The following is a 13,494-nucleotide window of genomic DNA, read 5'->3' as shown; positions in this document are numbered from 1 at the left end:
TTTTTTTTTTTTAAAGATTTTATTTATTTATTTGACAGAGAGAGAGATAGCGAGAGCAGGAACACAAGCAGGGGGAGTGGGAGAGGGAGAAGCAGGCTTCCTGCCAAGCAGGGAGCCCGATGTGGGACTCGATCCTAGGACCCTAGGATCATGACCTGAGCTGAAGGCAGACGCTTAACGACTGAGCCACCCAGGCGCCCTTTAGCAATTGACTTCTATGTTGATGCTGGATAAGAAGTCTGTCCACTCCGCACATCGACCTGGTATTGCAGTACTTCAGGAATGGTGCACCCCCAATTTAATTAAAAAAAAAAAAGGTTATTTTAAGTAGTGTATTACAGTTTCAGAAGCATTTATCACTTCCCTCAAGGTCATCAAGCACTGTGGGACTAGATAGGGAGCCCAGTCTGCAAGAGTTTCGTCTAGAAGACACTTTTTATTTACAAGTTTGATAATTTTCTGGCTTATTGATAAAGGGCATTCTCTTCTTAGTGAGCAGGGTTAGTCAAGAGGACATGTAAGTCAGAAGGTTGCTTGGAACAGAGAAGATGAGAGTGTATGTATTATTTTTGAGTGTTTTTGTGTCAGGTTGTGGTATCCTGGTGTATTGCCCTCCTCTATTCTAGGGAAAGTCCTATTTGAAGAAGCAAATCAGTCATCTAGACTGGAGAACTCTTGCCCTGAATATGGTTTGAGAGGCATAGGTGCCTCTTTTTTGAAGCTCCTTACTGGTTAGCAGAAACATAAGCCCTGACTTCATGGTATACTACTTTACAAGAATAGGTTTTTACATTATCCTGATTTCTGTAGAACCCCTAAATGACTCACATTTAATTCCACCTGTTGTGTGGTTCTCGTTAGCATAAAAAGTGTGTATCATTAACTAATCTTGTCCGTGTACCATTTTGGGGGGGAAGGAGTGTATCCTATTTCTGTCTATTAAACAACACAGAATTTGTGAATCTTCAGAAAGATGTTTTAAAATAAGAAAAATAGGGGCACCCTGCTGGCTCAGCCAGTAGAGCATGGAACTCTTGATCTTGGGGTTGTGAGTTTGAGCCCCACTTTGGGTGTATAGCTTACTTAAAAATAAAATCTTAAAAAATAATGAAATAAGAGAAATAAAAAAGTAGATGAAATGAAAGATACAGGGTGTGGTTTCAAATATAGATATACTGGGGTGCAGTGTACTGAGACATTCCTATTGCTGCCTTGCTTTATTTCTTGCATGTAAGTTCATTTTCTTTATTTAACAAGAATTTATTGATTTTCTATTATATGCAAGATTAATGGCTATTGTATATAGTATGTTTTTCATATTTTCATTCTATAATGTTTGAGTATGGTAAAGGAGAGGAGTGTGGGTCTAACTGAAATAAGTGAAGTATGAATAATCTTTGATGCTGTGTACATATGAACAGAAGTCTGATAAGCCTACTTGTTACTTGCTTCCTGTCACCTGGGTCTCTCTTTTATTGACCTTACAGTTTAGGTTGTTAGGTAGCTTTGCTGCATGCCAGGTTGGTCTGTTACTGTTCTTTGCCGGCATCATAGATGTGAGTCATGTAGTTTTCTTTGTGTCCAGAGTTTGTTTTTGTCTTTTAAGTTTTGTGTGTGTGTGTTTTTAAAGATTTTATTTATTTATTTGAGAGAGAGAGAATGAGAGAGAGAGAGCACATGAGAGGGGAGAGGGTCAGAGGGAGAAGCAGACTCCCCGCTGCGCAGGGAGCCCGATGCGGGACTCGATCCTGGGACTCCAGGATCATGACCTGAGCTGAAGGCAGTCGCTTAACCAGCTGAGCCACCGAGGCACCCCTGGAGTTTGTTTTTTTTCTTCTCCCTACTCTTCCTGCCTAATATCTTTCCCTTAAGTTCATTTGTAGGGCTAGTTAGTGTTTCCTTAATTGGTACTTCTTTTTAGATTGTAAAAGTTTAGAACTCATACAAAAATGTCTAATTTCTATAAAATAAAAAAAATGATAAAAAAAATAAAATGTCTAATTTCATTTATCTCAGAATTGCCTAGTAAGATATGGTGCTTTATACCCAGTAATCTTCCATTAGCTTTGATCTATAGGTAGTTTAGTGTGGTGTCCCCTATACCCGTCTGAATTATTTCTTAGATGCCATAATTACCTATGCTATAAGAAGTAATCTGCAGTTGTCTACTGAACTACCTAGCATCTATTGTCTGACAAAAGAAAGTTATACAACTGATGTCATACAACAGTGACAGGGCTGATAAATTGCCATTCCCAATATTCAGCAAACACCAGATTTGCAGTTAGGTTTTTACCCCAGTCCACTGTCATAGGCCATCTTAGTCTATACATGGATTATTTAAATGAATTTGATAGTACAAGTTGCCTTAAGTCTTTTCTGGAATAAGTAAAGGAGGTCTGCATAAATAAATCTAGAGCATCAAGACTGTTACATAATCAAATGTTTAAAATTTGTTGCTAAAGTATATGGATATAGAATTAATTTTTATATTTGATTTCTGAAAATAGTTCTTCAGTGTGTCTTACATAGAGTACAAAAGGGAACTGTGAAAGGATTTTAATCTAAAATGGAGTAAGAGGATAAGAAATGGAGGATCTTAGGCATATGCCCTCAGAGGAACGAACTTAAAAATTGAGGGGCTGATTTCCTGTAAATGCCTGATGTACAAAAGATGGAGACTTCTCTCCTGACCAATGAATATCTGCCAAGAATCTCTCTCCATTCTCAAGCCAATGAACTTACTGCTTGGACTCCAGCTGGGCTTCTCCTCTTTGCAGTCCTTGCCCATAAATACAGCCCATCCCAAACCCTCAACAGACGTGCCTGTAGCTTTGTACAGAATGCATTTCGTGAATTGAAATTCTTCTGTTCTCAAACAAATTCAGTTTCTGGTAAAATGAGCTTTCCTCAGTTTTCCTCTTTATTTAGGTTGACAGAAATCTAGTAGTCAACTACCCAAACCTCTTACAATAAAAGACCCAGACAATACAATAATTGAGACCTAGAGAGATGGAGATGTACCAGACATCAGTGAAACCAGTTAGTGGCAGAGCCTGGACTAGAAACAATTTCTCTTACCCTTGCTCTTTTATTCATAATCTTTTGATTCACTTGTGCTGTATATTATGTTACAAACAATAACAGATTGACTGTTATTACTGTACTTTTATTCAGTCAGTATTTAACATTGATTAATACAGATATTTATTGCTTTCCTTGCTGCATTTTTTTTCCTGTATTTTTGACCTTTCAAGATAATTTTTCTTCTACCTGAGGGATATGTTTTAGGATTTCTTTAGTGCAAGTTTGCTGGTGGCATTAGCTTTCTGTTTTTATTTGCCCAAAATACCTTTATTTCATCTTTTTTTTTAAGACTTTAGAAGATTAAGATTTTAAGATTTAAGAGAATGAGAGAGAAAGCACATGAGAGGTGGGGGGTCAGAGGGAGAAGCAGACTCCCTGCTGACTAGGGAGCCTGATACGGGACTCCATCCCGGGACTCCAGGATCATGACCTGAGCTGAAGGCAGTCACTCAACCAACTGAGCCACCCAGTCACCCTATTTCATCTTGACTGAATTTTTCTCTGCATATAGAATTCTAAGTAAGTTAATTATTTATTTCAGCACTGTTGTCATCTGGCGCTGTTGTTTCTGTTGAAAAGACAGTTGTTTAATTGGTGCTCCTTTGAATTTTTTGAATGGAATCTCTGTTTTTCCCCACCCGTGGCAGCTGCTTATTTCCTTGAACACGGTAGGCATAGTTCAGTTTTTTTTTTTTTTTTTTTAAAGATTTTATTTATTTATTTGAGAGAGAGAGCACAAGAGGGGGGAGCGGGAGAGGGAGAAGCAGACTCCCTGCTGAGCAGGTAGCCCAATGCGGGACTCGATCCCGGGACTCCAGGATCATGACCTGAGCCGAAGGCAGTCGCTTAACCAACTGAGCCACCCAGGTGCCCAGCATAGTTCAGTTTTTAATCTGGTTAAAATCAGTATCTGGAATCTGTGTAGGTCAGTTTATTTTGTTTCTGTTGGTTCTCACTCATGGGATCTTACTACTTTGTGTGTCTGGTTATTTTTATTTGTGTGCCAGACTTTGTATTTTCCAAATGGTTTGCAAAAACATGGGAAGGTTAGGATGTTGTTATCCTCCATAGAAGATTTACATTGCTTCTGCCGGATGCTTTGGAGCACTGAGCAGTCCAGGATCATCTTTTTGTTTTTTTGTTTTTTTAATTATAATTCTAGTATAGTTCATATACAATGTTATATTAGTTTCAGGTGTATAATACAGTGATTCAACAATTCAGTACATCACTCAGTGCTCATCATGATAAGTGTACGCTTTAATCCCCTTCACTTATTTCATCTCTCCACCCACCTCCCCTCTAGTAACTAGTAACCATCAGTTTGTTCTCAGAGTCTGTTTTTTGGCTTGTCTCTTTGTTTTTGTTTTGTTTTAAATTCCACATATGAGTGAAATCATATGGTATTTGTCTTTCTCTGACCAGCTCTGGGCTCTCTTTTCTGTTCCATTGATGTTTGTGTCTGTTTTTGTGTCAGTACCATACTGTTTTGATTACTGCAGCTTTGTAGTGCATCTCAAAATCTGGAATTGTGATATACCTCCAGTTTTGTTTTTCTTTTTCAAGATTGCTTTGGCTATTTGGGGTCTTTTGTGGGTCTATCCAGATTTTAGGGTTATTTGTTCTAGTTCTGTGAAATATGCTGTTGGTATTTTAATACAGATTGTATTAAATCTGTAGATTGCTATAGGTAATATGGATACTCTAACTGTTGGGTCTCCCATCCATGAGCAAGGTATATCCTTCCATTTGTTTTCTTCTTCAGTTTCTTTCATCCATGTTTTATAGTTTTTAGAGTACAGGTTTTTCCCCTCCTTGGTTAAGCTTATTCCTAGGTACTTTATTTTTTGGTGTAATTGTAAGTGGGATTGTTTTATTAATATCTCTTTCTGCTTCATTATTAGTGTATAGAAATGCAACAGATTCCCATGTATTGATTTTGTATTCTGTAACCTTAACAAATTCATTTATCAGTGGAGTCTTTAGGGTTTTCTACGTATAGTATCATGTCATCTGTAAACGATGAAAGTTGCTTCTTTACCAATTTGGATGCCTTTTCTTTCTGTTATCTAATTGTTGTGGCTAGGACTTCCAGTACTATGTTGAATAAAAGTTGTGAGAATGGACATCCTTGTCTTGTTCCTGATCTTAGGGAAAAGGCACTCAGTTTTTCACGGTTGAGTATAGTTTTATAAGGTCTTATAAGACATTTATTGTGTTATGTTCTCTCTAAACCTACTTTGTTGAGGGTTTTTTGTCATGAGTGGGTGTTAAACTTAAATGCGTTTTTTGCATCTATTGAAAAGATCATATGAATGTTTTCCCTTTTTTTGTTGATGTGAATATTGAACCACCCTTGCATACCTAGGTAAATCTTGCTTGATCATAATGATTTTTTTAATGTATTGTCAGATTCATCTTGGTAATACTTTGTTGAGGATTTTTGCATCTGTGTTCATCAGAGATACTGGCCTGTATGTAGTTCCCTTTTTTTGTAGTGTCTTTATCTGATTTTGATATGTGGGTAATGCTAGCCTCATAGAATGAATTTGGAAGCATTCCTTCCTCTTCAGGTTTTTGGGATAGTTTGAGAAGATTTGGTATCAGTTCTTCTTTAAATGTTTTCTAAAATTCACCTTTGAGGCCATCTGGTCCTGGACTTGTTTGTTGGGAGTTTTTTGATTACTGATTCAATTTCATTGTTAATTGCTCTGTTCAGATTTTCTATTTCTTCCTCATTGAGTTTTGGGAAGTTACTGTTTCTAGGAATTTACTTCTTACAGATTGTCCAATTTGTTGGTATATAATTTTTCGTAATATTCTCTTATAAACTGGGGCGCCTGGGTGGCTCAGTTGGTTAAGCGTCTGCCTTCAGCTCAGGTCATGATCCCAGGGTCCTGGGATGGAGCCCCGCCACGGGCTCCCTGCTTAGCGGGGAGCCTGCTTCTCCACCCCGCTCATGCTCTCTTGCATGTGCTCTCACTCTCTCAAATAAATAAATAAAATCTAAAAAATATATGTATTCTCTTATAATCCTTCGTATTTCTGTGGTGGTGTTTGTTGTTTCTCCTCTTTTATTTCTGATTTTGTTGATTCGAATCCTCTCTCTCTTTTTTTTTTCCTTTTATGCATCTGGCTAAAGGTTTATCAGTTTTGTTGTTTTTTCAAAGAACCAGCTCCTGGTTTCATTGATCTGTTCTATTGCTTTTTTGGTTTCTATTTTGTTTATTTCTGCTCTAGTCATTATTATTTCCTTCTTTCTACTGGTTTTTCTACCTCCTTCAGGTGTAACGTTAAGTTCTTGATTTGAGATTTTTCTTCTTGAAGTAGGCCGGTATTGCTATAAACTTCCCTCTTAGAACAGCTTTGATGAATTCCAAAGACTTTGGACCATTGTGTTTTCATTTTCATTTGGCTTTTTGTATTTTTTGATTTCTTCCTTGATTTCTTGGTTGACTCATTCATTGTTTAGTAGCATGTTACTTAACTTCCATATATTTGTGTTCTGTAGTCTAGGATCATCTTAATTTAAGAGACTGAAATAATCCAAGGTAGGATATGTTTTTGGCAAAACTTGGTCTGTGTACTTCCAGTTTACTTACTGCTAGGATCCTAATCCTAAGTGTGGAGATTTATATTCTTGGAGGACACTTAAATTCTAACTTTTGTTCCCTTACTGTGTTTGTTCAAAAACCTTGCCCAGCCTTTCAGCTACTCTTTTATAATTGCCACGTGTTCTCAGAGGAAAAAACTGTCCCAATCTGGGAAGGAGAGGTGAAGTGGCAGGTTTTCTTTTTCATCTTGTAAATCTTGGCCCAGTAATTTTTCATTATTTTCTGGGCCTTCTATGCCTTTTTTTTTTTAATGTTTTGTCTAGCTTTCTTCTTCCTAAGCAGGAAGGTTGATCCAAATAACCTAGTTTACTATTTGTTATGGGATTTTCTAAAAGCAGAATTTGAATGTATAAAATGAAATTTGTTTCTCATTTCTTTTTCCCTTTTTTCGGTCTTATTATTTGAACCCTCAATCAATATGAGCTTGCTGTACTCGGTAAAATTAGTGGAAATGAAGAAATTACTAATTTCAGTCTCATTCCTTTTCAAAGCTTAAACATTTGTCTGGGATAGCTTTATTACTTTGGAATAGAGAAAGAACCTTTAAAAATTTTTTAAATTTATTATAACTTCGATTCATAGTTTTCTACCCTCATTAAACCACTGTTAATATTTCATATTGGCCTTTTGCTGCAGTAGTTACCCAGTAGATCTTAAATGAATAAGGCTCTTAAGTAATTGATTAGCCAACTGAATTAAACTTTGATAATATATTTTATTCTTTAACTTACTATCATTTAGCTGATTGTTGCCTTTAATTTTTGTGAGTATGCATCCTTAACATATAATGGCCAGAACTCCCAAACTGTTTACTTGTAAGGGCAAATGTATGGATTCAGAGTTTATATGAGATCAAGAACTGTGTGTTAACACATCTCCCAGATTCCTTTAAGGTAAGGGGAGAAGTCTTGAATGACTAGACAAAGTGAGCCCCTTGAAAAAAGAAGTACTTAGTAGAGCAAATATGGCAGTTCTGGGACTCATAATGAACACATTGGGTAGCCATGCCCCTACCTTTGTCAGACTGAAAACAACGCCAACTCTTCTCTTCGCCAGCATCCACGTCCCCTAATCTGGGTTAATCACCTTGCCTCCTGTTTGCAGAGCTCTTTGTTCATGCCCCTTGTCTCTCTTTCAGACTTGCATTTTTTAAGAGAATGTCTCTACATATCTTTTAGACCCCTTTTAAGAGTAGACAGTAAAAATTCCTAATTAATATTAATGGCAGCAAGGGAAAAGTATAAATCACATAATATGTCAAATATAGAAGTATTTGAAAGAAAATATCTGCTGATGTGTGTGGCTAAAGTGTCATGTTTTAAGGTGTCATTTAGTAACAAATTCTTATAAACCATATCAAAGCTGATTTGACTTGGATAATGTACAGAGCTTCTCTCGGAGCATATTAATTGATACTAACTTGTACATAGTTAGTGGAAGAAAAATAACCTAAACAGAGGACATGATAATTTTGTGAAGGATAATGCAGTCATGTCTAAAGATGTAGCCATATGGCTAGAAGAATTTTATAAGGAGTTTCAATTTAATGCCTGCTTTGACTTCTGAACCATTTTATATCTTGCTAGCCACTAAGCCAGCTGACACTTGAGAATAAGCCATTATTTGGTCATTTTGGTGGTTTAATGGGATAGTGGGTCAAGTGCCTTAAGGCGAATGCCAGATTTGATAGTTTATTATAAGTGATAATCCTTCTGCATTATCTCCCCTAGATGTGTTGTTTTAATTGACTTCTTTTAGGGGTTTTTGCATAATAGATGAATTACACTGTGACTGCACTCTTAAGTGTCTAGTATGTAATAGCAAAGACAGAGTTTAAGAGCCATATCAGAGGGCAATTCATGAAGGAAAATGTTTTCTTGGGTTCTGTTAATACTAATTAATGTTAACAAGTAAGTGTGGCCATGTTAGTCTAATTTGGTGATTCTTTATGCAAATGTATATTAGGTTTGATGCTCAGGAATGCATAAAAGTTTTTGCTATAAAACTAAATTTATAGTAGTTATAATTTAAACCTGATACTTACCTACAGGTGTTTTAGGAACAAATTTCACTTAGAAGCAGGAGAATATATGCTTTGGAAAGAGTTTTTAACTTTCACAAATTGAATATTTGAGTTTATTTTAACTTATTTTTCTTGATTTGAAATAAAATGTTAATTAGTAGTGCATTATGTTATAAAATTCACTTTTTTTTTTTCCCCCTTAATACAGAAGCTCCACCATGAGACGAGGTGGATGGAGGAGGCGAGCTGAAAATGATGGCTGGGAAAAATGGGTGTGTTTTAAAAGAATAAAAATACTTATATTTAATTGTCTAGGTATTTTTCATTCTTCTTGTAGGTTATAGTGTGGTTTAAGGCATTTTTTTAAAGTGTAAATCACTTTAGGTATCAATTCTTCTGAGTTTTCACAACGTATTGAAAGCTTGTTTAAACTTTTTAACATGTGAACTTTATTTTATCTTGAGGAAATAAATGTTCTGGTACACAGGTATTTATTTATGGTAATGGTATTGCAGCAGTGCTAATAATACTGAAAAACAGGAAAACATGGTATACCGTAGTAGGGGATTGATCAGATAAATTGCCTCTATGTAGTGGAACACCATTCAACCATTATTTATCTTTACATTTCTCTTTCTTTCTCTCTCTCTCTCTCTCTTTCTTTCTTTCTTTCAAGGGAGAGAGCGGGGAGAGGGGCAGAGAGAGAGGGAGAGAATCTTAAGCAGGCTCCATGCCTAGCATGGGGCCTGATGTGGGGCTTGATCTCACAACCCTGAGATCATGACCTGAGCCAAAATCAAGAGTTGGACGCTTAACCAACTGAGCCACCCAGGTGCCCCTTACCTTTATATTTAACTTGGCAAGATGGCCTTGACTAAAATGTTGTGTTATAAAGGACTATTATATATGATCTTATTTTTCTAAAACCTCTATATTCTGAGACATAGTAATAAACTTTGAAAATAAGATCCCAAAATGTTAACAGTGAATGGAATCCTACCTCATTTAAGTTTTCTTCTTCATATTTCCTATATTTTTTGAAAAAAAAATTTTTTTTCCACAATGAACATGTAATATCTGAATAATCAATGAAGTAATTTCCATTTTGGAAGAAGTATGTGTACCACTTCTAGATATCTGTGGCTGTATTTTAAAGATGTAATGGATAGTTCTTTTTAGTAAAGTAAAATCAATAAAGAGTTAATTGGTAATTCAAATAATTAAGCTTAATTTTGTCAGTGTTTAGGAAAAGTGTAGCTGAATTCATATATTTATGTAGGTCTTTAGCAAAAATAATGTTTTTATATTCTTTCTGAAGTTGATGTTCTCTAATAAAAATTATTACTGCTATCAAGTAGATTGATTAGATCCAGAATTTGGCCCCTGAATCTTCTATTATAGTAGCTGCATGTATGGAGGGCTATACTGGTTTGTTGAACTGTTTCATTTTACTTTAAGTTGCTAACTTTAAGCTTCCGGTATTCAGAAGAAGTGGAAGCCAGTGAAAAATACACTCTTACTGACCACATGTCAAATTTTTAATTGGTTTAAACTTCAGTGTAACTTCTTGATTTTGTAGGTAAGAACAATATTTTGTGGCATTAAACATTATTCTTGACCTACCTTTCTCCTCTTTTAAAGTAATTTATAAGAATGTGATAAAACAGTTAAAAATTGAATTGACAAAGGGAAAAGTCTTCCTTGACCTGTCTGTTTTATTGTCTTGCCTTATGGTTAATGTTTGTAATTATACCTTATGTTATCATTATACCTTGGTCACTAGCATAGAATACGGTTTGTTTATTTATTTATTTATTTTAATGTAAATTTCCTTAAAGAGGGTGAAGAAAATATAACTTTTGTGATTGGTTTACCTTTTTTTAAATTCTAGGGTGGGTATATGGCTGCCAAGGTCCAGAAATTGGAGGAACAATTTCGATCAGATGCTACTATACAGAAGGATGGAACTTCATCTACGATTTTTAGTGGAGTTGCCATTTACGTTAATGGATATACAGGTTGAGTCCTTTTTACTTTTTAGGTACCCTCTTTTGGCATGTACTTTTATTAGGATTGAGAGTGATTTGTTTTAAATTCTGTTTTTATTTATCTTCTATATAAAAATGATAAAATCCTCTACTTAGAGTCTTTTCCTTTTCCTTTTTGTCCCACCTATACTTGCCATTGTGTTTTTCATAATTTTTATCGAAGTACATAGTTTTATTTTATTTTATTTTTTTAATTTATTATTTTTTTAAAGATTTTTTTATTTATTTGATAGAGAGAGACACAGTGAGAGAGGGAACACAAGCAGGGGGGAGTGGAAGAGGGAGAAGCAGGCTTCCCACCGAGCAGGGAGCCCGATGTGGGGCTCGATTCCAGGACGCTGGGATCATGACCTGAGCTGAAGGCAGATGCTTAACAACTGAGCCACCCAGGCGCCCCGAAGTACATAGTTTTAAAAAGCCAAATGAGGTTTAAAATGGAAAACAGTCTTCTTTCGTAACCATGTGACGGGAGGCTCATCACACATGTATGGGGCATGTACACTATGAGCTTCAGTATAGTGGGAACTGGTAGGGCCATTTCATTGGTGAATTTCCAACTGTAATTATGCATAGGTCCTTTTGAGCTGATGGGAGAGGAGAGTTGTGTGTGTGTTAGATGTCCCAGAATCTTACTTAGAGAAGATACAAACCTAACTGCTGGCATTTTGGTTGCCATGGGGGAAGGATGGGGCCACAATTCTCACAGTTTAGAAAACAGAATTTCATTTCATCTTCCTCTTCTTTTTTTTCATCCCCTACATCCACTTCTCCCCTCTCGTATGCCTGTTGTCATTGAGTCCAGTCACTGGAAGGGACAGGATAATCTTTCTTTTTTGTGAGTGGAAATGGAGATCTGGACTTCTAATTTGTCTCTCAGACAGAATTTCAACCATAACTTCTTGTTTTATGATCTGTTCACATAGCCACTTTTGAAGGTGCCCAGTGCCTCTTTTTCTTGGCACTGAGTTTCTCTTGCTTTCACTGGTACCAAGCAGACTCTTCTGTGCTTCCACATAGCCAGCTTAGATTTTATCTTTCTATGATCTGTAAAGTTATCATTAGTCTGTTGGCTATCAGCTTTTATTACTAAAGTTTTCATTCTCTTGAGAATTCTTCTCCTCTTAAGATCATTTTATGTATTTTTTTTAAGTGGATGGCTGTAAATATTTGTGTCATTCTGTGATATTTATCCCTCTCTGCTTCTCAGCTGGCTGTTACTTGCTTTTCTTTGAGGTCTCTTTATACGTCACTTCCCCTAACTTGTCTGATTGTCTTCCTGCTGGGGTAGGTGACTTCTCATGCTCCTGTGGGGCTGTGACTCCTTAGTATCTTACCATTTATTGGATCTTATTGTAGTTGCCTGTTTACTGGATAAGAGCAAGAGTTACATTTTCATGTTTTCATTACTGTTGTACTGTGTCTCTACAGTGACTGGGCATTAACCACTCAGGAAATATTTATTGAATTAAAATTAAGTTTTAATTAACGGCTACATTTTCCTGGTTGAGTTTTATCGGGCATCGTTGACAATGAATTTAGTCTAAGAATGTTATCTCAAAATGAATGCTGGTGCAGCTTTGGGAAAGTTCATAAGATGCAACTTTTCTGCTTAGATATCCTGGAACATTCAAGCTCCACAGACTTTTCTGAGATGCATTATAAAGATTATAAGTGTTAAAAAGAAAGAAACATTGCTTGTTGCATTAGCCAGTAGTAGAAGTCCCCAGTTAATGAGGGCTCCCTTATTCATATAAGAAGAAAGAGATTCTTTGTGTGAGGGAGGAAAAAAAAATACTATAGTGATCACTACCATAGTTGAGAATCAAATTCTAATTCTACTTTTGTCACCATTTTTGTGTGACCGTAAGACATTTTCTCTATGGACCTGTTTTATTTGGACCCAGTTTTATCCCTATCTTTTTCATGATTATCCCTGTCCTTTTCATTATTTTCCCTATCCTTTTCTTTTGGATAGGGATGAAAATATTAATTTTCACTATTACTAGGATTACATTATAATTCTACAAGTAAAGTTCCATTTTGTTGAATTTCCTAGGGACATGCAAATTGTGATGATAAAATTTTTTTAGAAAAATTTTCAGTTTTAGTGAATATTCTGTCAGTTTGTAGATAAAAGAATCAACAAAACTCTGTGTAATGAATTAGCAGTAGTGAATTAGTGCTTTAGATGCAGTAAGACTAGTAGGAAATACTGTATTATTATTATTGATTCTTAATCATGCTCCCCATAGACTTTAACATTCCAAGTTTTCTTGATTCCTTTAAAGTTCCCAGTTCTGCCAACTGAACTTCTCTTTGGTGACTCCTATCCTTTGCAACCCAATTAACATTGAACTTGAGATTACATCTTTTGGGTATTTTGCGTCTGTCAGCCCATTCTTTTTTTTTTCCCCCAAAAGAGGATCTTTTCCCTGCTAAAGTTCTAAGGTTAACTTCTTCGCCTTCCAGTTTTTTTTTTTTTTTTTTTTTTTTAGTTTGATTTATTTTTTTGATAGTGGGTGCTCGTGCCCTCTTGTGCGCAGATACCCGGGGTCGGGGGTGGGGTGGGGTGGTGGGGGACAGAGAGAAAATCTCAAGCAGACTCCCTGCTGACTGTGGAGCCTGACTTGGGGCTCCATCGTGACCTGAGCTGAAATCAAGAGTTAGTCGCTTAACCGACTGAGCCACCCAGGAGCCCCATCCTGTTTTTGTTTTTGTTTTT

General features: G+C 36.1%; 1 protein-coding gene across 5 annotated transcripts in view; it reads left to right on the top strand.

Annotated features, from left to right (window-relative positions):
- Window positions 1-13,494, top strand: part of REV1 (REV1 DNA directed polymerase) — a 102,161-nt gene that overhangs the window by 20,837 nt on the left and 67,830 nt on the right. For 2 of the 5 annotated variants that reach the window (XM_032419887.1, XM_032419885.1), the window contains exons 2-3: window positions 8,933-8,996; window positions 10,616-10,742. The exons of 1 other annotated variant lie outside the window; for it this stretch is intronic. In XM_032419887.1, the coding sequence (XP_032275778.1) occupies window positions 8,943-8,996; window positions 10,616-10,742 (181 nt within the window). In that variant the 5' untranslated portion in view covers window positions 8,933-8,942. Of the gene's footprint in view, window positions 1-6,540; window positions 8,997-10,615; window positions 10,743-13,494 lie in introns of those variants that run through there. 2 more of the 5 variants (XM_032419886.1, XM_032419889.1) reach the window with 2 other exon arrangements.

This window comes from Phoca vitulina, unplaced genomic scaffold, assembly GCF_004348235.1.
Source record: "Phoca vitulina isolate PV1807 unplaced genomic scaffold, GSC_HSeal_1.0 scaffold22, whole genome shotgun sequence".
NCBI lineage: Eukaryota > Metazoa > Chordata > Mammalia > Carnivora > Phocidae > Phoca > Phoca vitulina.
This window is presented reverse-complemented; position numbering and strand designations above follow the sequence as displayed.